Raw genomic sequence first — 24,572 nt, 5'->3', positions numbered from 1 at the left:
CAGTGAGTTTAGGAAATACGTTCTTATAAACATGGCGTACGACTATATATCCAAAGAGAATCGATCCCTTTATAAACATGATTTCATGGAGGTGGTTGCAAGCTACTTGTTAACATTTCGTAGAAATAACGACGTAGCGGAGAGAGGGACCCAGGAGTATATTTTGCTTTGAATATCGGCTTGGAGCTCGATCCGAGGCTGAGAAGATCAAGGTGACATGTAATTATGAAGCTTCTGTTGTTAGAATTTGGCAGTTTTTATCTTGTGATTTTCTCACTGAATGTGTTGAAAACGGAGGAGATTTTCTCACTGAATTGATGAGTAAATCTCATCTGTTTTACCTTTTTACTAAATACATCTTATAATAATGAAAAAAATAAACTGAATGCAAGCCTAAATCCTTTTAACATATGAAAGGATGATAGATAATATTATTAGAAAGTGCTACATCTAGAAAGAGAGATCACAAAAGCAAGTTCTCAAATTGACGTAGTTTTATTCAATACATAAGATCTATTTTATAATAAAAATAATTTTACTATTTGATATACCATATTAAATCACGTTAATTTATAAATAAAATCATTTTCTAATATTACTAGTTGGAGTTGTGTATGAGACTCTGAGTTGTTACCTGAATTCATGAGTTTAACACGGAGGGGCGAGCTAATTTAACTGTGATTCAATATTTTTTTAAGTATTAAAATGTTATATTATCACAATATATAAAAAATGGACTTCTGGATATATGGGCTTAGGTCTAGCATGGATGTTATAAACAATGAATAATGATAGGATTACTATCTATTATTACTCATTTACTATTCTTTTTGTTTTGATTGTTTTTAATTTTTAATTTTAATTAATGATTAAGGTAGCATGTATTAGTAAAGTTATATATTTTTTTAATTTTTTCTTCGTGATTAAGGATGTTAAGAAAATACAAGAAAATGATAAAAAAAATTAAAAAAAAAACTTGAAATGCACTTGTATAATAGATAGGTAGTAACCCTATTACTACTTATAAACAATTTAACTATATTGATGATCCGAATTAGTCCTACGTAATAAGAAAAAATGACTTATGACGAATTTCACTTTTTCAAATAGAGTGCACTGAAATTTGTATATCTTAAAACTATATTTAACATTTTAAAGTATATTAATTAATATTTTTAAAGTCTAGCACGTAAAAATCTACGGTGAAATATTAGTTGTGCGTTTAATGAATGAATCGAAGGCTTGTAATGATCAATATTCCAGCCTCTGGTTTGAAAAAAGAGTACTGATTTTATTAAAGGTTCTTTAGCATCTTGTTAATTTGTTCTTGTTTTTTTTTTTTTTTTTTTTTCCCGTGTATTTTGATAATAGGACTAGTACTTGTGATACTATATATCCTTTTTCATCATACATATATATATATATATATGTTGTCTCTCCTCCATCAAAACGCATATTCATAAAAATAAATGTCAATTATAAAATGATCTGTCGCTTCATCTTTTTTATATAAATAAAGATTCTTATATTGATCTATACCATTGCATAATTAATTTTTAAATTTTAAAAAACTCATAATTAGGTCTCTTCCTCTAATATTATTATGCGTATTATAATAATTTAAAAACCAGCACTTTGACATTAAAATTCCACACAAGCCACCTTTTTTTTAAAAAAACATAAAATATATAGATCTTAAAAGTCAAAAAGTAGTGAAACAATAGATGACCAATTTGGAATTCCAAAGTCTGATTTTGATTGGTTGGGACATGTAATACTGGACCCATCACATTACTACATGACATATTGGGCGTTGAAGAAAATAATGAATAATGAATAACCAAAAAAATATAACTACAGTAACTTTTACGTATTTTTTATGCATTTTATGATGTGATTTATTAAAATAATTATTTTATATTAAAAAATAATACAGTCAGACATTAATAGAATACGTACACATAAAATACACATAAAATTTTTTTTATTTTAATTATCCAGGAGAAATGTTGAAACTCTCTTTAGAGGAATGATTCTAACATGTGAAATATTTTATTAAGTAAAATAGTGTGTATAGTCAAATTTTGAACCGAAGATTTTTACTTAAATATTATTTAAAATAATTTGTCCTACAAGTCTAAATTAATAAAACGAGATAAATTTAAATATTTATATTATAATCGTAATATAATTTATTAAAAACTTTGATTAATTATATAAGTATTTTAAACTAAAGATCTTTACCAATATAAAAATTAGACCCTAAAAGAAGATAATTAGAAAGATCCCCGACAAAGTACAGCGATGGCCAGAAAACAGCTAGCTAGGTGAAAAAAAACTATGTATTTCAGCAGCGTGGATAGCGCTCGATTATTGGAACCCTAACATTTTTTGTCGTGATTTATTAATTTGTAGTGTACTACCAGTTGCCTTAGCAAGTGATCACATGTGCAAACTGCTGATCATTTTGATATTATATCCATTTTTTGGCTTCGAATAAGAGGCCAATTGATCTAGCTAGCCTGAATCCAAGAAAGTCAACAGCAGTTTTTATCTTATTTTATTCCAATATGGTAGCACATTTCATATACTGATCATACATATTTGTTGTGCTCGAAAACATCAGGTCTGTAATTTAAGATTGTTGCTCTGAAAAACACCGCCGGAAAATATGGAGGGCCGGTACCTGACCTCTGTTGCCGAGCCTGCTCCTCTTCTTCACACGCTTAGACATGCACGTCGCACTGCCTTCAACCGTGTGTTTGCTGCTATTTACTTGTGTGCCATCTTAGCACTATTCTATCGACATGGGCTCGAACTGATCATCCATTCCACCACCTTGGCCTCCTTCCTCATCTCCCTCGCCTTGTTCCTATCTGATGCCGTCCTTGCTTTTGTCTGGGTGACTCGACAAGGTTTCCTCATGACTATCGTTTATCGAAATGAATATCCTGAAAATCTCGAAAAGGTTCTGAAGAAAATGGATTCTTTTCCGGCATTAGATGTTTTTATATGCACTGCTGATCCGTACAAGGAGCCACCCATGAGACTGGTGAGCACAACATTATCAGTCATGGCTTATGGATATCCGACGGAGAAGATTTCAATCTATGTATCGGATGATGGGGGCTCAGAGTTGACATTGTTTGCTTGCATGGAAGCTGCAAAATTTGCTGGTCACTGGTTACCGTTCTGTAGGAAAAATAATATAATGGAGAGGAGCCCAGAAGCTTATTTTGAATCAAATCACTCCTGGTCATCAGATAGTAAGCAGATTAAGGTAAATTATATTGAACAAAACCTTATTATTGTAAAAAGAGGAATCAAGAACCCTAAACATTAGCTTATTAATCATCCTCTTTGCATGTGTACTCAATTAACGATGTTGCAGGAAATGTATGAAAGCATGAAAGCAAGGGTAGAGGAAGTTGTTGAGAGAGGAAAAGTTGGCAAAGAGTATATCACTGAGGAGATAGAGGGAAAAGCTTTCAGCAAATGGACAGATGGGTTTACTCGCCAAGATCATCCCACTGTCATTCAGGTTTGCTTTGTTACATGAAACTAACGTAATTTGATGCGACATGTCAGATTTACTTTACAATAAAAAAAAAATTTATTTTGCAATATGACGTAGCACGTAAAGCCAATTAATTTTTATATTGACTTCCGTAGAACTTCTGTGATATAATTAAGGTTTAGGGCTCAATTAATAGAACCAATCGCTGTCAACAAGTAGTATCCCAATTTTGTTGTGGCCGGATATACGTACGTTGTCATAATAATTTCCTTTCTACATTAATCTCAGAGGGAACCTAACTTATTGGCTTGAACAATGAGCAGGTCTTATTAGAGAGCAGCAAAAACAGAGACATCACTGACTATTTCATGCCAAACCTCATCTATGTCTCCAGGGAAAAGAACAGCACTTCACCCCACAATTTCAAGGCAGGTGCCCTAAATGTCCTGGTATGTATGCTTTCCTCTCTCTCTCTCTCTATACATACATACATATATATACACACACGCACACAGAGAAAATTGATCGTCCGAAACATCACCAAGATGTTGCATATATATGTGTGTGTGTATGTTGCTACGTATTATCCATTTTCATTAATTAGTGCGTTGTCTTGTTTTCTGCTGTGTGTTTTCTGCTGTGTATTGAAGCTTCGAGTGTCGGCCACCATGACCAACGCACCCATAATCCTAACCTTGGACTGCGACATGTATTCTAATGACCCACAAACACCTCTTCGTGCATTGTGTTACCTATTAGATTCAGAACTTAGGTCCCAATTATCATATGTTCAGTTCCCTCAAATTTTTTCTGGGATCAACAAAGACGATACTTACGGTTGTGAATATAAACGACCATTTCAAACTAATCCGTTGGGTTTGGACGGACTATTGGGCCCTAATTATATTGGAACCGGATGTTTCTTCAATCGACAAGTTTTCTTTGGAAGCCCATCATATATTGTGCCACCAGAAATCTCCCAACTTGGGCCGAACCATGTTGTGAACAAGCCTATCCAGTCTCGATCTATTTTGGAAATGGCACACATGGTTGCTGGGTGCAATTACGAGAACAACACCAAATGGGGTTATGAGGTAAGCTTTTCCCAGCCTACTACGTACTTTGAACAATGAGTTCAACGAAGGTGCATGTTAAGTAGCTCACATTAATTAAACTAAACAAAATACCTAATCGATGATATATATATATATATATATATATGATTCATAATTATTGAAAATGTATGTTTGAATATTAATCCAAAATTTGAATACGTTGTCTCTTTCTATTAATTTAAACTTTTGAAAGGATTAATGATTTAATATTATTATAATAATTAAATAGAATTGAGATCCGTGGTTTGGATAGAATATTTAATAGAAACAATGTGTGGTTTGGATAGTGAGTTGAGATGAGATGAGTTGAGATGAAAATTGAATAACATATTATTAAAATATTATTTTTTATTAATATTATTGTTTTGAGATTTGAAAAAGTTGAATTGTTTATTATATTTTGTGTGAGAATTTAAAAAAGTTGTAATGATAAAATAAGATGAGATAGAGATGAGATGAATTGAGATGATTTTGGTATCCAAACGGTTAATATTTTGATAATCTTACATAATTTCATATTGAGATGAAAAATATGAAATATTCAATTTCAAAACACATGCATAGGTGGGCTTCAGATATGGATCACTGGTAGAGGACTTCTACACGGGATTTCTGTTGCATTGCGAAGGATGGAGGTCCATATTTTGCAACCCAAAGAGGCCAGCCTTTCTGGGTGATGCACCAATCAGCCTCATCAATGCGCTAAACCAATTGCAGAGATGGATCATTGGTGCTTTTCAGGTTGGCTTCTCCAGTTTCAGTCCCATAACTTATGGCATCAGTTCTGTGGGCCCTCTCATGGGCCTTGCCTACATGTATTACTCCTTCTGGCCTCTTTCGTTTATTCCCATCACCATATATGCCTTTCTCCCCCAACTAGCTCTTGTCCATGGACTCGGTATATTTCCAAAGGTATATTTACTAAACACGTATTGTTTTGATGTTGAGAGTACTTTTACAGATCATGATCAGTGTGTCATAGATAAATTTACACTTTCTAGTGATTGTCACTTCCCAACCAATGAATTTGGAAAATGTGTTGCAGATATCAGACCCCTGGTTTCTCTTATATGTGTTTCTTTTCCTTGGAGCCTATGGACAAGATCTCCTTGAATTTATAGTTGAGGGAGGAACAGTTCAAAGGTGGTGGAACGATCAAAGAATGTGGATGAAAAGAGGACTTTCATGCTGCGTGTTCGGGTTTCTCGAGTACTTTCTCAAGTGTTTAGGCATTTCCACATATGGTTTCGGTTTGACAAGCAAAGTGGTCAATGATGAACAAAGCAAAAGATATGCCCAAGGTATCTTTGAATTTGGAGTCTCTTCACCCATGTTGGTGCCATTCACAACCGGAGCCATAATTAACTTAGCCTCTTTTTTAACGGGGCTCATGCGAGTTTTAAGAGGGATCAGCAACGTGGAGGGACTGTTTCTGCAGATGTTCATAGCAGGTTTTGTGGTGGTGAATTCCTTCCCAATTTATGAAGCCATGGCCTTAAGGAGTGATAGAGGAAGAATGCCCCTCAAAACTACTATGATCTCGACAGGTCTTGCATTGGCCCTTTATATGCTAGTTTCCCTAATTCCTCTGAGGAATTGAAATTGGGAGCTAACATTAGAAGCTTATGTCATCCTAGAATTCATTGTACGAGTCTGGGTTGAACACAACATTAGTGGACTGCTGGCAGCTTAGACACACAGATTAGGTACTTCTTGAATCTACTTAATTCTAAGACCCCATTTGTGTCAAGTTACAATGAGAATGCATGAGTGTCAAGTTTCACGTCGGTGTTTAATTTATTAGGTGTCTGAAATGCTGCTGCATGTTGCAATATAAGTGACCTCTTATATCGATCATCTAAATGAAAAGCAACTTAAAATATATGTTACATCAATTAGTATAATTGGAGATGACAAAATTCAAGATAAGTAACAGCATTTTCCCAAAGAATGACAGGAAAAAATCCTTGACGCTTGAAGTACTGGAAAGCCAATCCTGACCATCGGTCAATAGTTTTATTTATTTTGGGGCCTGCTACAAAAAATAGATCATCTCAAGATAATTGTGCCATGACATTAATGGCAGTACTGATCTTTTCTAAACTCTCAAGACAAAAAATACATATCACCCAAATCTAAGATATGGTCATCCAAAACTATGCTGATCTTCCCCCTCTACTTCACTCCTGACTACCACCAGGCACCAACACCAATCGCCTTCAAAAAAGTAATTAGTAGAGGGATAATATGAAAGGAAAAAAGAATGTGAATGTTTGAAAGGCATGTGTATGCATGCATTTCAGCATCTATATGCCTATAGAACATGTACGTGTATAATTAGTCACTTTATTCCAACATGGAAAGAAGGCATGGTGTTGCTTCATCTTTCATGGGGTTCTGATATGGAGAACTACTGATTCCTGATCATGAGCCATCTCATTCTCCCTGCAAATGGTCAAATCATCAGGTAATCTGCTGGAGCCTGTTAAGCATATACTTACACTAGAGGATCCTTCAATCGTTATCATCGTCTGTTCTCTTGAAATATTAGTGATGTTTGAGTTTACATCATCTGATTGTTGTTGTTGTTGCTGTTGTTCTGATGATTGAGTCTGGGGATCATGCTGGTTGGAAGTTGTGCTATCTTGCTGGGGGGGTTCAGAGATACCTTGCTGAGCATGATTGTGAAGTTTGGTGGGGATGACCAAGCATCTACAAAGTGGACAAGTTGAGCTTGAGTGCAGCCATAGATGGATGCATTCAACATGAAACACATGTTGGCACAACGGGATTTGGAGCAACTCTTCTTTGATCTCGAATTCTCCTAGGCAGACACAACATCTGCAAAAACAATTCATAGAATGTTTTTCAGTTCAGCTCAGCTTACCCCTGATGGTTAAAAAATAAGTTCTTCCATTTCAATTTCGTATCATGTTTTGCTGATATTTTGTTTAATATATTATGGAAATAAACTTCTAAAACTTGGGCAATTTAGCAATTTATAGCACTTCTGTAGCAATTTTGCTGACTATCCATATAATTTGAGATCCATGCATGTGCGGTTCAGGTTTTCCTAGACTTTACATTGAAGAAAATCAGTCTTCACGATCATGGTACACGATTGAGCTAAACAACATTGATCACAACATTATTTAGAAAGTGCAGCAATTGTGGGTAATCAACATTGATCACAAATAGCCAAGAGAAAACTTCCCTGTCAGGAAAAAAAACACTGTAGATTTTACTTTAAATCATGTTATTCTCATCTAGATGGCTGATGGGGCACCTTTTCTGAAGAATCTTGATCAATACAAAATACCAAAAATTTTCTGAAAATTTATTTCATATATATATAGTCACCTACAAAGATGTCATTTCTCGTATATTCTACTTTCTTGTCGACTTGTTCAGAAACGCTCTTTTGATAAAATAAAAATAAAAAAATAGTGGATGCCATTAAAGATTCTAAATGGGAGGTGAAAGAAAAAAGTGTCGACAGTTCTATCTAGCAAGGCATTTTGGGCCATATTCGTGTGGAGTCGTTCGCTTCTCTCTAAAAAGAGAAGATCTTCCTTCTCTTTAGAAAATCCAAATCATTCCGAGTGCCTCCGCCAAAGAGGAGGGTGAGAGCTATAATATGCTTTCCACTCTTCTCTCCACCTCTATTTCCTTCCCACTACCACTGTGTGAATATGCTTCCATAGTAGTGTTTTTTTTCTCTCCTCCCTTCCACTGGTTCGGTTTTCTTTAGATCTATTGCACTTTGGCCACCATCAGTTGACACGGCCCCACCATGCAACCCTATTGCCGCCAATCTATTGGGACGATGTGGAACTGTGCCAAAAATCTAGGTGCGTGACCCTCACGCGCCGCCGCACCACAACGACTCTGCCAACTACACGCGTCGTAGTAGCAAATTCCCCACCTCACGATCTTTCAAATCCGCCCCACCTCACGATCTTTCAAATTCGCCCCACCTCACCTCCCAACCATATGCGCGTGGCCACCACGCGCCACCACACAGAGGCGTGGGAAGACAAATGATCCGTTGCAGATATGTCCATCTGATGCTAGTCTTTCTACTATGTTATCGTTTTTCCTAGCCGATGATCTTGGAAAAGGAATTACGGATCTCTCCAAAAAATATCTCAAAACAACAAACTGCACCCACAACTTACATCGCCTCCGACGGTGACTTACTTAAAAACCATCTTTTAAGATGGCGTCATCTTTGTAGGGCATGGGTGTGGACCACCAAGAAATTGGTCCCAAAACCTATTTTATGTTCCTTCTTTCCATTACTTTTGCACTATTATTATTATACTGGGGTGTTTGTTGGATAACCTCACTCCCTACTCATGTATCGTCTTTTCCTTTTCTAATGAAATTTCCATAGGAAAAAAAAAAAAGGCATTTTGGGCCATAGCTGGTTACAGCCTTACAGGGACAACTCTATTTGCATGGCTTTAAGGGGTTTCAAACTTTCAGAAGTATGCCATTATCTAAGTCCATTTGCGAAGTTTATAAAGGAAAATTTGATTCGTGGTCAATCACTATCGTGAATAGTGCTTTCCGAATTGAAGAATGTGATATCCCATCATTCAGAGCACATCTTGTAGGGCCTAAATGATTAAAGGCCACTATGCTCCAAGAGCAAGAACTTAGCTCCTCTTTTTAAGATAAAAACCAAGAGAAAAATTACGTACATAGGAATAAAAAGAAGAGGGGGGACAAAACAAAGTACATACTGTGACTCCCTTGTTCTTAATTCCTCGTCGAATAAGATTACTGGAAGCTTATCCTTGATATATCCCTTCAAATCCACCGAACAAGGCTGTAGAAAATATGAAGAAAATAGAGAACTAGATAAATATATATTAGATTGAAATATACAAGCTGTCATCTAATCTGTGAAAACATTGGAAAAAGATGAGGCAGAGCACTGCAAAACTACTGTGTATGATTAATTAATTCACGTTGATGCTGTTTACTTTTTGGGTAATACAGTGAAACATTGTTGAAGATCGACTCAACAAAATAGCACAACTCAGTGACACAAGAAAAGCTTCCAGCCTTCGTAAAATCAACAAGGAAAAGCAAAGACAAACACACACAAAACAAAGCAACACAGTTTTATATATGCTCTAATCATTTTTCTTTCTGCATGTCTTTGTGGCGAGTGAGAGAGAGAGAGAGAGAGAGAGAGAGGACTTACTGAGGTAAAATATGGACTGGTTGGATTAGAACTTATTGGAAGTACTAATGGTGGAGGAAAAGAGAGAGCGGAAGCTCTCCTCTTGAGGTAGAACAAGTAAAAAAGTAGAAGGAGGATGATGGAAAAAAGGATAGGAATTGAGAATATGAAAGACTGATAAAGTTTAAGTTGAACTGCCGGAGAAAGGTGTGGAGGGTTTGGAGGAGGTTGAGGAAGACTCATGATGGAGTCTAAGGTTTGGTAGAGCTAAAAAGATCTTGTTGAATGTATTTATGGAGAAAAATGATCTTTCTGATCACTGTGTTTGCACACCCGGAGAGAGAGAGATGTGATTCGCAAAAGAAACCTTTGTTACTAAAATATAAGCAAATCGATGAGCTTTGTGAATTTTGATATTATTATTTTTTTTTCTTTTTACATATGATGGGATAGATTCTCGGTCTCCCTTTTCCATGATGAGACGGAGCCCATGACATTCCACTAAATTCTGGGCCCTCAAACCAAGGCCCATCTGTTTTTGTCCTCCATGCATGCCCAATATAATCATGAAACCCATTTAGTGCATTGGCTGATGAGACAAGAAAAAAAAGGAATAATATAAGATAAGATAAAGGAATTGCTGACTATCGAAGTTCTGCAGATTTATTTCTTGTCGGGAAATATTTGGAAATAGTATTTATAGTTTTATTTATATTTTTATTTACAAAACTTGTTTTGTTAGTTTTTTTTTAATTTTAATTTTAATTTTAAATTTCAAATTTTATGCTTTTTAACATATCAATAATTTATACGTGGAGAAGTAAATTTTTTATAAATTTTTCTTATGTACATTTAACATTTTTTTATTTGGAAAAAGGCTCACACTTCCAAAGATGTTTGTAAATGTGGTGGGGCTCTCCTGCTTTTGGTCAACCAAGATCATGGATGGATTATTATTCTAACTACTGTTGGTTGATCTTATTCAAGTTTGGTAGGTCAAATTGAAGCATCATTTGGAGTTAGCCAATGTGGGTTTAACTCTCAACTTCAAGAAATTGACACATTTCTTCCTTATGTTTGTCCATTTAAGAGCAACTAATTATTAAGCAAAAGAAAATTATTTTGACGCGTATTTTTCTCGATTGAGATGAATTTATTTCATCATCATCATCGTCGTCATATATATATATATATATATATCAATATCCATTCATTGGCATGGTAGGGTTTGTAAAAAAAAAAGTTATAAATTAAACTCTATCATATCAACAATATGAAATGTATGTTTTTTTGTATTGATTGATAAATATATCTTTCTTATGTATTTAAAAGTTTTTATTTTACTATAAACTCAATTCAATATTGGGAAAATAAAATTATATAAAAACAAAATTCTTATGAGAATAAATTTCTTAGAAGATATTATCCGAAATTAAGTTAATGGTGAGGGGAAGGATAGGGAAGGAGGTGGTCTCCCACACATTTGAGTGGTATTAGGGGCCAAGCCTTTTTCCTCTTTTTAGTCTTCACTATGATAATATAATGGAAGAATTTATTCTTCCTGAAAATGAAAGGAAATATTCGGTAATTCATTGCAAAGTGATGGTGTTTTTATCCTTTGAGCTCTATTATCATCATTACATAAATACCGGATCAGCACTGACTGATCAGGCATCGAGTAAAGCATGATCAACGGATTTTTCGTGCGTACTACCTTCCTTTTATTTAATTCATTTTTCAGCATAATTAATCCACCACTCAAAGCACTTAAAATTAAAAGAATTATTCTATTTTAAAGTTTAAATCAAATTGTTGTCACGGTATTTAATTAATTATTTAATAAAATTACAAAATTCATACATTTTTCCCAAAAAAAAAAAATTACAACTTTAAGTTGTGTTGAGAAATAATCTCATATTGTTTGTGGATAAGGTCTTGGACATATTTATAAGGAATGAACAAACATCTCTTGTAGAATCGGTTTTAGAAGATGAGTTGAGCTCATGAATTTCTTCAAGTTGAAATCAACTGTAATTTGAGCATAGCATCAAGTATTATATTGTTTTTCATAGTACAAAATATTTCTTTAAATTTTAGCAATTATCATAGTTAATTTGCTCATGTATTTATAGTTATCTTTAATGGTTCGACTTGTCCTGATCTTTAGATTATCCTTTTCTAGAATGGAGCTGTTTGACGTTGGAGAGTACTGTTCCTTATAAGCCCAATTAATTGAGGAGAGATTTCACTGTTGTTGGTGGAATATGAATGAAGCAAGCTCTCTACCTCTTCTGTAACAAGGTGGGCATGGCATATATGAGATCAGACTTTAGTAAATATCAGATTCTCCAGCTCTTTAAACGCGTGCTTCTGTCCAAGTTCACACATCATCATGAACAAAGTGCTGTTATTTTATTATTATTATTATTATTATTCCTAGTACTACTCTTCAGGAGTTGGAAATTGTGGAAATATGTATTTAAACAGTTGAAGATCGAGATGAATCCAATGACAAATATATGGCAGCAGATGCTGAATCCAAAGATTCTATGGCCTAGAAGTTGAATATCATTGGAGGCTTTCACTAGATCAGGGAATTTCTCTCATGATTGCAATTAATTGGAAGTAATTTAATGGTTACTGCTTGCTGTAAGAAATTACAAATTGAATGGAGAATGGTAAGAATTGAGAGGCCAACTCACCTTTGCCTTCTACTTCATTTGATTTAAATATTACAACATTAATAGAGAGATTAAAGCTTTACAAGAGTAAATATGGAAATGTACAAAATGGAAATAAAACTATTTAGCATGATATAAGTGAAAGAGCAAATTAAGGAAACACTGATCACGCTGGTTCTGGAGGAGATTGGGTCGCAATTATCATTTTGGAATGTCCAAGAATATTAGCTACAAGTTTGGAAGGAGATTGGGTTGCAGCTATCATTTTGAAATGTCCAGGAATATCAGCTACAAGTTTGGAATGTCTAGGATGACTTGGTCTAACACCCCCCGTAAAAGTGATGGGGATCAAAATCACCATTAGTTTGGACTGTGGGAAAGCAAACCAAGTAGCAGTTTGGCCTTTGGTGAAGATATTGGCAATCTGATCTTGTGTAGAGATATGCTTCACTTGAATGTCTTTGTTGAGACATTTTCTAGGATGAAGTGGTAGTCGACCTCAACATATTTGGTGTGAGCATGAAACACCGGATTAGATGCCAAGGCAATGGCTCCAATATTGTCACATCAAATAGTTGGATTTGAAGGTAGGAGAGCACCAAGCTCCTTCATGAGTATTCGTATCCAATATATTTCGGCACTAGCAATGGCCAAACTACGGTACTCCGCTTCTGTACTACTCTTGGATACGATGGGTTGTTTCTTCACTATCCAGGTAAGGGTGCAAATCAGTCGGTCTGGTTCGGTTCTGTCTGGTCCATCGGAACACCCTTAGGGACTGGACCGGATTGGTAGCTATCGATCCGGTCGGTCCATTCGGCCCGGCCTAATTATTTTTTTCTTTTTTTTTTTTTAAATCAATTAATAAAATTTTTTTATTTAAAATACTAAATTAAACTAAGTGACTTATTAATGTGTATTATGTAACAAACTCAATAAAAAAAAATTTATATGGTCAACGATAATAAATTAGATGAAAATTATATTATTAATTTATATAATTACTATATAATTAACTAATTGATATTATATATTAGTTAATTGATAGAATATTAACAAGTATTAATAACATATTTAAAATGTTATATTGTTAATTGTACAATTATTATATAAATAATATATATAATATTTTTTTTTTCATTCGGTCCGGTCCTATCTGGGGTGGAAAAATCTTGGACCGTGGACTAGACTGAAACCTTTTGGTCCTTTAAAACATGGACCGAGACCGACCGGTATCAGTCTCGGTCCGGTTCGGTCTAGACAGAAATGGTTGGTCGGGTCGGTCCATTCGGTCCGGACCGACCGTCTATCACCCCTATATCGAGGTGATGAGATTTTGTCCAAGAAATATGCCATAACCAATTGTGCTTCGACGGTCATCCAGATTGTCTGCCCAATCAGAGTCACAATAAGCTTGTAAATTTATAGCACCAAAAGAAAAATAAAGGCCGTAGTCAATACTGCCCTTTAGGTAGCAAAGCACACGCTTGACAGCAATCCAATGGGGCTCACGAGGATTGTGCATAAATTGATACAATTGGTTGACGGAATACGCAATATCAAGGCGCGAGATTGTACAATACTGAATAACCCCAACTACACGGCGATATTTAGTAGGATCAGACAAAAACTCACCGTCTTTAGAGGAAAGTTTTGGACCTGAGGTTGTTGGACAACTAAGAGGCTTAGTACCCACCATTTTGGTGCAGTCAAGTAGATCAGTTATGTATCGTGTTTGGCGTAGGTGAAGCCCATGTTGATCACGGCTAGCCTGAACACCTAGAAAAAAACTCAGCTCACCCAGATCTTTAACAAGAAATGAATCCTTGAGAGATGAAACAAATGAATCAATCACAGTTTTGCTGGAACTAGTGACTAGTATGTCATCAACGTAAACCAACACATACAACTTCACAGAACCAGTAGCATAGATAAAAAGGGAATAATCAGAAGTAGACTCAATGAAACCATACTCCAATAGGGATTGTGAGAGGCGGCGAAACAAGGCGCGTGATGCTTGTTTGAGGCCGTACAGATACTTATGTAATCTGCAAACATAATCTGGATAATTCTCATCAACAAACCCTTGAGGTTGCTCTATAAAAACTTCTTCATCTAAGAACCCTTGCAGAAAAGCATTTGAAATATCTAATTGACGTATATTCTAATTAAAAGAAACTGCTAAAGCAAGAATCATGCGAACTGTGGTGTGTTTCACTACTTGTAAAAAAGTTTCTGCATAGTCAATTCCATGTTGCTGATCAAAACTCTTTACAACTATACGTGCTTTATAGCTCTTAATACTATCGTTAGAGACCCGTTTTATCTTAAAAACTTATTTATTTCGAACAATATGCTTACCTAATGAGTGAAGGCAGAGTGACCAAGTCTCATTGACCATTAATGCGTCAAATTCACGTCCCATCGTAGCACACCATGGGGTAGAAGAAGCGGCTTGTGTGTAGGTGGAAGGCTCAGTGTCGGTGACCACTGTGGAGAGTACCTACAAGGGATGCCGAGTCGAATACAGTACAGTAAAATCTGGGAAGGTTTTGGGTTTGGAGTTGCCGGTCATGGAGCGGGTTGTGACTCAGCCTAGGTTAAGGGATTGGTTGTTGGGTATGTTTGAGACTGACGGAGCCGGTGGTGTGGTGATTGCAGCTGCAGGTGGATTGGTTGGGGAAGTTAGGGACGAACTGGGAATCTCTTGGTCAAAGTGTGGATGGGTAGGAGACGAATTGCTGAGTTCTTGGTAAGGGAGAATGGGTTCGGCTTCAGAGGTGGGAGAGGGCTGTGAAACTGTAAAGTCTAGAAGTGATAAAAGAAAAAGAGACATACCTAGGAAAACTGTACTCGGCAAGGTAGGAGAAGAGAAGACTCCACGCTTTGTAGAAAAAATTTGTTTTTTAAAAATTATACTGCGCAACACAGAGACATGGCCAGTATGATAGTCAATACACCTATACCCTCATTGTCGGCTAGCATAGCCTATAAAAATGCACTCTTTACTACGAAAAGATAGTTTGTGAGATTCATATGGTTTGAGTAAAGGAAAACAGGCAGATCAAAAAATTTTAAGATGTAAATATTTTAGAACTATTTTATGAAGCATGTAGAAAGGTGTTAAAGTGTGTAACACTTTAGTTGTGAGTCGATTTATAAGATAAACAGATGTGAGGAAAGCATCGGCCAAATATGTATTCTGTAGGTGGGACCGAGCTAGAAATGTTAGCCTGGTTTCAACAATATGACAATGTTTTCTTTCAGCAATCTCATCTTGTTGAGAGGTATAAGGGCACGTTACTTGATAAAATATGATATGTTCTTGTAAAAATGATTTAAAGGAAGTGGAGATAAATTCACCACTGTTATCGGTTTGTAATTGTTGAATTTTACAAGAGAAAACATTCTTCCCTAAATCCTTAAATTGTTTAGAAATTGCAGAAACCTCATTTTTAAACTTAATGGATATAACTAAGTGAAACGAGAAAAATCATTAATAAGAAGAACATAATATTTGGATCCACCAACCGAATACACAAAAGATGTCCATACATCTGAATGAATAAGTGCTAAAGGCCGGTTGGTTTAACGAGTTGAGTCACTAAAGGGTAATTGTTTGGATTTCCCTAAAGAGCATGACAAACAAAACCCTGGTTTATTGGATGTGAAAACATCTAAATATTTGAAACAAAACAATTGATTTAAAACAACTTGAGATGGGTGGCCTAGGCGATCATGTCACGTGTCAAATGTGGTGGACACGCCGAGTTTGGCAGCAAAACAAGAAATTTTATTTGAACAAGATTTATTTTTTGCAATTGGATAGAGTCCGTTCTTAGCTTGCCCTTGGAGTAAAAGTCGCCCTGTGTTGTTCTCCTTCACAGAAAAATCATTTCTAGTCAATATAAAATAACAATCATTATCCAAACAAAAACAGATGATAGAGATCAAATTTGAGGAAGCATTTGGACAACGAAAAACATTGGATAGAGTAAAATTGGAATGATTTGTGGTGAGAGATTGGTACCCATATTTTTTATCACCAAACTTGAGTCATTTCTAACCATGATAGTTTCTTCTCCTTTATAGGGCTGCGAGGTGGTGAGATTTGCCGAATTACTGTTAATATGGGCATTGGCCCTACTGTCTGCATACCACACCTACTGAGCATAAGAAGTATTACCTTCAGCAGCCATAGGAGCAAGGTCCGATGGTGGTAAGCGGCCTTGATATGAGAAGTTAAACCGATGATAGCAATCAAGAGTCGTGTGGCCCTTTTTACCACATGTTTGACAAATGGGCCGGTTGTCAAAGGAGTGAGGTGCATCGGGCCTGTTGCTGGAGGAGCCCACATGAGCAAGGGACGATTATGTTAGATGGGCAAACGGGACTAGGATGAAAATCCAGGCCTTTTAGTTTTCTTTAGGGACGTAGGTTTGGAATGGGTTGCCGCAAAGGCAAAATTAGTCTCAATAAGTACATAGGAGTTTGAGGCCTCCATTAACATCTCAAAACTCAGAATTTATGTTTGAAATTGTCCAGGGTGAACTCTTTGTCTCTGGTTGCAGAGGTGAAGGCGATGACAAAAGGCATGAACTGCGGCTTGAGCTCACTCAAGAGGTAGGTGATGAGATCTTGCTCCTCCACGGGTTTGCCGGCAGTGGACAGTTGATCGGAGAAGAGCTTGGCCTCTTCAAGGTAAAAGAGGCAGGAGCGATTACCCTGTGAAATGGTTTGAAGTTGCCTTTTGAAAAAGGCAATGCGAGACCTTGAGGTAGAGAAGGAGGGCATCCTAGACCTGCTTGGAGGTCTCCAGATTAAGAACTGTGGAGACAAGTTTTTTAATAATAGAGGCATATGGCCAACTGAGAACACTATTATCTTGTTTAGATCAACGGGTGTACTCCGAATTTGAGGAGTCGTCAGGCAAAGTTTTGGCTGGAGCAAGGTTGGTGCCATCAATGAGTCCAACCATGTCGTGACTTTTTAAAAAAAACCAGAAATTGGATCCGCCAGGTAAGGTAATTGGGGTTATCCAATTTCGGAAATTGAGGTATAGTTTGTAGGGAAGAGGCCATTATGTTTGGTTGTTGTGGTGCAGAAGTTGGGTTGTAGGATCATGTTTGTTGGGCGTGAGCCTTAGATGGCTGATACCATCTAATAAATTACAAATTGAATGGAAAATGGTAAGAATTAAGAGGCCAACTTACCTTCTCCTTCTACTTCATTTGATTTAAATAGTACAACATCAATAGAGAAATTATAGCTTTACAAGAGCAAATATGGAAGTGTACATAATGGAAATAAGACTATTTAGCATGATACAAGTGAAAGAGAAAATCAAGGAAACACTAATCACGCTGGTTCTGGAGGAAATTGGGTTGCAGCTATCATTTTGGAATGTCCATGAATATCAGCTACAAGTTTGGAACGTCCAGGATGACTTGGTCTAACACTTGCCGAGATGGATGATAATTTTTCACAAAACAAGAAGATTCAGAGAACACTGCCTGATAATTAACTATCAATATTATTTTATGCATGCGGTAGGCTTTTATGTGATCAATAATATGTTTGATATGCCAATAAATAAACTTATAAATAGATCGATGTTTTTCAGTGACTGATGACTCATCAAAACAAGAAAACCCAAAAAGCAAAGCCAAAGATATGGATTAAAAATTCGAAGGATCCTCTTTTTTCAAGCATGATAGTATTTTTATGTAAACATTGCAAGATATAAACATTGGGAGTTAAGAATCCAGGCCATCAATCAAAAAATTTTGATGATCAAAGTGCTAATTAACCAACTAAAAAAATACAAATTAAAAGAAAAAAAAAAGTGAAACTAGCAAAACGGCTTCAATCCTATATTTTCATAGTCAATAGACTACAACATTGTCCTAAAAAATGCCAATTCAAAGAGTGTTTGAATTGCTAATTCTTTGAGAATATTTGAAAATAGTTTGTAATGGAGGAATACAAATATTACAACACTTGAAAGATGACAAAAAAACACTTGAAAGATGAAGATAAACTATGCCTAGCGACTTTAATGACATTCACATACTTTTAAGATGCCGTCTGTGGACAAGGCCTATCACTTGGCCCATTACAAAGTCCTGGGCCCTAGTATGCAATCCCTTTCCCACCTTTACAAGTTGGATCTGAATACACGACCCGGGCCCAATGTGTGCGTGCGTGTGTGTTTTTTTCAAAAAATAAAAAAATAAAATTGGAAAAAACCCTTAAAAGGCGAAATTCTGTTCCGGCTTCTTCTTCAGCAATAAGCAAGAGCGAAGGCCGAAGAAAGTGATCGATTTTACGCACATTGACGGGAGAGAAGACAAAGGAGATGGATCCGAAGCTCACAGAGGTCTCACAGTTCTTCGAGCGCTTCAAAGCCGCGTTCGTCAGACACGACTTCGATACCTGCAGCAGACTCCTCTCCCAACTCAAGGTACACCATCCCGAAAAGCCCTAGTTTTTCTTGCCGAATACTCTCATGAGTCCCTTAATGTCCTGCCGTTTTTTCCTGTTTTTTTTTTCGGTTGTAAGCCATAGTTTGCGAGTAGCTGGGGATAGTAAGGGTTATAGTGGTTTTCTCAACCTGGATCCGAATCTTTATAGCGAATTTTAGAATTTTGGTATATAATTAGGGTTTTGATTTGGGCTTGGGAAAGAAAATATTTTGGCTAATTTTTAGTTTGGTATTGCATGAATTAGTCGCTGTGTTTGGTTTGATTGAATGACGCGGGATAATAGTTGTAGCTCGAGCTCTATGTCCTTTTTTTTAGTATTACCCAAATTTTGTCACGGTTGTCTACAGTCTTATCTTTGGTTTAGTGAATCCTGGACTTGGGACTTAACCTAACGTATTGTTGATTTGGCTAGCATATTTGTGTTTCAGTTTATGGTTGCTAGAGTAGAGGCATTGAGTAATTTCAATCAGATTTCTTTGTGGATCATTGCTAGAGTGTTAGATGGGAGTACCACTGGGGCTTAGTTTTGAGCTTTTGGAAGCCTGTTGGATCTGATTTATGATGAGAGAGAGCATGCTAAAGTTGGTGTGGTTTATGATGCACACACTTGAACTGAAGCATTTTCCGATGGATTTTTTATTTTTATTTTTTGTTTCCATTTATCAGGTCTTACTGACACAATTCAGAAGCCTCCCACCTCTGTTTGAAGGCACGCCTAATGCGATCCATGAACTAAGCTTAGCAAGTAAAATTCTTTCGTCATATCACTTATGCTATGTGTTCTTTTCCTTTTTTCTCTTTCCAATGGTATTGCAATGGTTTCACTGTCCAAGGAGTTTTGTTGATGAGCATTTCCTTGCAATCATGAATTGGTCTGCAGTTCAATCTTTTGGCGTTCATTTTCTACACAAATACTTATTCAAGCTCTTAATTATGATATGTGGATTAGAACCTCTAGTGCGTTTGGAAATGTGGAGTACATAATGTACTGAACAAGAGCTATACATTAGTGCAAATGATTGAAATGAGCATATGGTCCAAAGTCTTACTACTAAGTCAAGAAACAATGTTATTGAAAAGTTGTATTATTTAAAAAAAATAAAAAAGCTTTTCATTATCTTGCATCTGATGAGTCCATTATATTAGAGATTTGTTTTATAAGTAAGAAAATTTATTAAACCACATAATTAGGTATATTAGAGATCGTTTGACGTTGGTGTACATGTTATCAATTTTTTGTTTCTGAATTATTTTCTCATGATTTATTATATATGAGGACTTTTCAGGGGATATATATGAGCATGCTGTTATTCTCAGTGTGAAGATCGAGGATCAAGATGCATTTGAAAGGGATTTCTTTCAGTTGAAGCCTTATTACACAGATGTTGGGTAAGTATATATTTTCTTCAATTCATCTATGCTTTTGTTTCAATATATATCCACATTATGAGTGTGGAGCCAAGACAAAATAATGAAATAAGAAAAAGCATATATGCCAAATTGAAATGTTCTATTTATATATAATAGGGATCTCTGTCTGCAACCACTCAAATCATCACATGCACAATGGCAAAGCAACAAACATGTTTCATAGATAGATACCCATAACCCATAATGAAACAAATACCATTATGAATTGTAAAAGATTACGTCTCTGATCAATACGGCAATGATATGAACAATACTTTTGCTGTTTCATTTGTTATTTATTTTTCCTTTGGAGCAGCAACATCCTACCACCATCGCCTCAGGAGTATCCAATCTTAGGTCTCAACTTATTGAGACTCCTTGTGCAAAATAGAATTGCTGAATTCCACACTGAACTGGAACTTCTTTCATCAACTGCTTTGGAGAATCCTTGCATCAAGCATGCAGTGGAGTTGGAGCAATCCTTCATGGAAGGGGCTTACAACCGTGTGTTGAGTGCTCGGCAGAAGGTGCCACACGAGACTTATGTCTACTTCATGGATCTTCTGGCAAAGACAGTCAGGTAATTTAGTCAATTCCAATCTTTAGTAATGCTTACAATGTCTTAGATGAATCGAAAGCAGTTAGAGACAAATAAACTGCAAACAAGCAAGTTAAGAGCTCATTCTGAATATGGCAACATAACTTCGTATCTGTAAACTAGTACTTGAAAATCTATCTTTGGACTCCTGGGAAGATGTGATTGGTGGAAGTACTTAGGCTTTTATTCAAAATAGTTTCTAATTTGTAGGTTTGTATTTACTCTCTAAAATATATTTAAATTTATATCTTTTCTGTCACTTTCAGAGATGAAATAGCTGGATGTAGTGAGAAGGCATATGATTATCTTTCAATTAATGATGCACGGCAAATGCTGCTGTTCTCTTCTGACCAAGAACTGTTGGAATACATCAAGGAGGTGCTCAATCTTGTTATGCGTTAATTTATTTATTTATTTTTTCCTCATTGATTCAAATTACTGACCAATCTGGAAGTAATATACTTGATCTCTTGTTCCTACAATTATCTGGTTTGTGGTGAACACCTTTCACTTTCGGTTGGAATACCATGTCCAAAATCTCGCCACAAGTCCTTTGTTTAAAGGTGGGAATGCTGCACCTCAAAGTGGAGTGTTTGGAGCTATCAGTGTTTTGGGATGAGGGAGGCCCTAGCCCAAGTCATTGGCCTTGGATATGTGATATCTGAATGTGATACCCTATATTATAATAATAAGAGTAGGTGGTGTATGAGATTCCACATTGCTTGGGAATGAAAAGTTCTTGCTCTTTATAACGTTCCAATGGGACTCCAGTTGTATTATTGACTAGTCCTTTTGGAGTATAGGCCATGTGGTTAGGGCTTTCCATTTTGGCGTTACACTGAAATAGCGTATATGACTTAAATGTTTCTTAGATATAGTTTTCTAGATTTAGGTTAATTATAAAAGGGCCTTCGGATGTTCAATTACTTAGGTTCATGGAACTCCCCTCCATACCACCGAGACCGTAGGGGTTCTGATCTGGGATTTGCTTCCCCACGGCTGGGGCTCAATGCCCCTAAACAAGTTGCTTTATATGTGTGCACTTGTCTGGAAATGTCTAGTTAGCATACCAAATAGGACCAAATAGTGTACCGAATTTTTATTTATTAACCGTTTGAATTGAAAAAGTGATGAAAAAGAGAAAAAAATTAAAAAGTGTTCGGTACACCATTCAGCCCATTTTGGTATGCCAGGTAGTACTATCTTATATATATACATATATATAGACACCTGTGCGCACACACGCCCCACAAGGCACTCTTCCCACCAGCAATTAAATGTAATTATTTCATTTCACTATATTCCTTTTGAATTCAGGATCATCCTGAGTGGGAGATGAAGAATAGTTCTGTATTTTTCCAGAAGGCAAAAGAATCTGCACCGTGCAAGGAAATACCTTCTCTGCAATTGATCAACCAGACACTCAGTTATGCGAGAGAGTTGGAACGTATTGTGTAAAAGAGATCCAAACTGGCAACGGTTGATAGTCTGCTTTGGATTCCAATATCCCGACAACTGATGCTGATTCTGTTATTTGAAAATTTCTCCTTCCCAATTCAGTTCTAAGCTTTAAAAATTGTTCTCTTTAGTAAGTGGGACATATTTTCTCCATGTTTCTTGCCATTGGCATTCATCATTGCTTGCCCAGCTTTCGACACATTTTCTTTTCCTCAAGGGAGACTATTTTCTGAATTTGCAATTTTAGTGAATAAGATGCCGCGTAGGAGGTTATGAATTATTTATATGTTAGAATTTAAATCATAACCTGAAAAATTTGAGCCCCTATAACTTTTTAACATTATTTCTATGCAAGGAGTTGTTTTGCTTTTAGATTGTTGTCCCTATATTCCCTATCTTTCTACATAAACGGTGACTTCATAATACGAAACTTGCACTTGCAAAAATCAATGTCTTTCTACCTAAACTGTGACTGTTGCCCCTCTATTCCATGTCTTAACCTGAAATTTGATCTCAACGTCGTCTCTGCAGTGGAGATATGTTGAGTTTCCTGTGGGTTTCTCTGTACCAGTCAAAGATAATTACAAAACGGTGTTGCAAATGAACACTTTGTGTGACAATATGCCGACCACCCTATTAGAAAGATTGACTCAACCAAAAAGTCTATTTGTCGAACTTTTTTTTTTTTTTTTAACAAAAGCAGCGGAAGCTTCATCATATTATTATAATTTTTTAAAATTTTTATACAAAATAAAATAAATAATTCAATTTTTTCAAATATCAAAACAGAAATAATATTAAAAAAAATATTTTAAAAATATTTTATTTAATTTTTAACTTTAAATTTTGTCTTATTTACGAAAACAAATGAAGCCTAGTGTCAGCTTTGACTCTGTAATCGAACAATTAACAACAAAAATACATTATTAATCTTCTGCCACATATCATATGCAACTTTATACGGTTGCTTCTTTGTTCTCAGGAACAATGTTGTAGATAAAGTAATTTTCTAGTATTAATTGTTAAAACCATGCATGCTAGGCTACTGGCTGCAGCAGCATTAATCTTTCATCAAGTTGATTTCCTGATGCCAAGTCTCTGGATATGGTTGAAAAAACCCCATGTGTTTTCATGGCAAAGACTAAAGAGATCCTATGAAGTAATATATACATACGTACATATATATGTGTGTGTAGACACACAAATGACAAGCCTGCTAAATTACAAACCGTGTGGCTTTCCAAGTGATTGATTACCAACACCACCTCTTTTTCTACGCATTTAACTTTGTCTTGTTCATTGTCGTCATTTTTTGGAGTGGTTTAGATTTAAAGATAAATTGAGATAGTTTATAATAAGTAGAATAAAAATTTAAATTATTTATTATATTTTTTGTAGAAATTTAAAAAAATTATAATAATTAGATAAAATGAATTGAAATAAATTAAGATGAATTTTAAATTCAAACGACACCAATCTACATTATCATTTTTTGAAGATTGCTTCCTTGAAGATTTTCCCAATATCTTAACGTCGTTTTGAAGCTTTTGATTGAAAAAAAAAATTCTGTTGACGTGGTTGGCATCAAATATCATTGGTTATTTATTATTGTCTTTTTGTTGTCTTCTCTCTTTTAAAAAAGATTCTTCAGGCTTCTTATCGTCCAAGATCTTTATTTTTTTATATATAGAAAAATAAAAAATAAAATCACAAAATATCAGGACTTAAGGTAAAATATAAAGTTATTTTTTTATAAAATAAATTTAATAGATCATATGAAGTCATATTATTATATATTTTAAAATTTTATATTAATAAAATTAATAAATTAAATTATTTAAATTATTTAAATTATATTCTAATATCTGATACTCTGGTTATAAGAAGGAAAGAAAATTAAGTTTTCAATTGCTTAACAATATAACAAATAAAAATAGATTCGGACTTTAAACAATAAATTGAAAAAGTTAATATCACGCTACTCAATTATGTACGACATATGATGTCCAAGAACGAAAATGATAATATATCTCTCAAATATGACTATTCATATATTTTTTATTTTTTTATTTTTTCTTAATGACTATGTGATAAAAGAAAAACTCGAGAACGTG

General features: G+C 35.4%; 3 protein-coding genes across 3 annotated transcripts; 2 read left to right on the top strand and 1 right to left on the bottom strand.

Moving 5' to 3' along the window:
• The first annotated feature begins 79 nt into the window (after positions 1–79).
• On the top strand, positions 80–6,446 carry LOC121237968 (cellulose synthase-like protein G3). The gene is made up of 7 exons (XM_041134902.1): positions 80–212; positions 2,627–3,280; positions 3,392–3,541; positions 3,841–3,966; positions 4,168–4,611; positions 5,197–5,544; positions 5,678–6,446. The coding sequence occupies exons 2-7, from the start codon at positions 2,672–2,674 to the stop codon at positions 6,230–6,232; spliced, it is 2,232 nt and encodes a 743-aa protein (XP_040990836.1). The 5' UTR covers positions 80–212; positions 2,627–2,671; the 3' UTR covers positions 6,233–6,446.
• A 124-nt stretch (positions 6,447–6,570) lies between these two features.
• Positions 6,571–10,168, bottom strand: LOC121237969 (probable E3 ubiquitin-protein ligase RHA4A). The gene is made up of 3 exons (XM_041134903.1): positions 9,848–10,168; positions 9,381–9,466; positions 6,571–7,473 (listed from the first exon to the last, which is right to left on the bottom strand). Exons 1-3 carry the CDS (start codon positions 10,067–10,069, stop codon positions 7,020–7,022), a joined length of 762 nt encoding a protein of 253 aa, XP_040990837.1. The 5' UTR covers positions 10,070–10,168; the 3' UTR covers positions 6,571–7,019.
• An 8,572-nt stretch (positions 10,169–18,740) lies between these two features.
• On the top strand, positions 18,741–22,738 carry LOC121237500 (26S proteasome non-ATPase regulatory subunit 8 homolog A-like). The gene is made up of 6 exons (XM_041134245.1): positions 18,741–18,970; positions 19,659–19,737; positions 20,279–20,381; positions 20,719–20,982; positions 21,267–21,378; positions 22,318–22,738. The coding sequence occupies exons 1-6, from the start codon at positions 18,866–18,868 to the stop codon at positions 22,456–22,458; spliced, it is 804 nt and encodes a 267-aa protein (XP_040990179.1). The 5' UTR covers positions 18,741–18,865; the 3' UTR covers positions 22,459–22,738.
• Positions 22,739–24,572: the final 1,834 nt, after the last annotated feature.

Source organism: Juglans microcarpa x Juglans regia, chromosome 6S, assembly GCF_004785595.1.
Source record: "Juglans microcarpa x Juglans regia isolate MS1-56 chromosome 6S, Jm3101_v1.0, whole genome shotgun sequence".
Lineage (NCBI taxonomy): Eukaryota > Viridiplantae > Streptophyta > Magnoliopsida > Fagales > Juglandaceae > Juglans > Juglans microcarpa x Juglans regia.
Note: the sequence above shows the minus strand (reverse complement) of the source record. Positions and strands in the feature narration are given on the sequence as shown.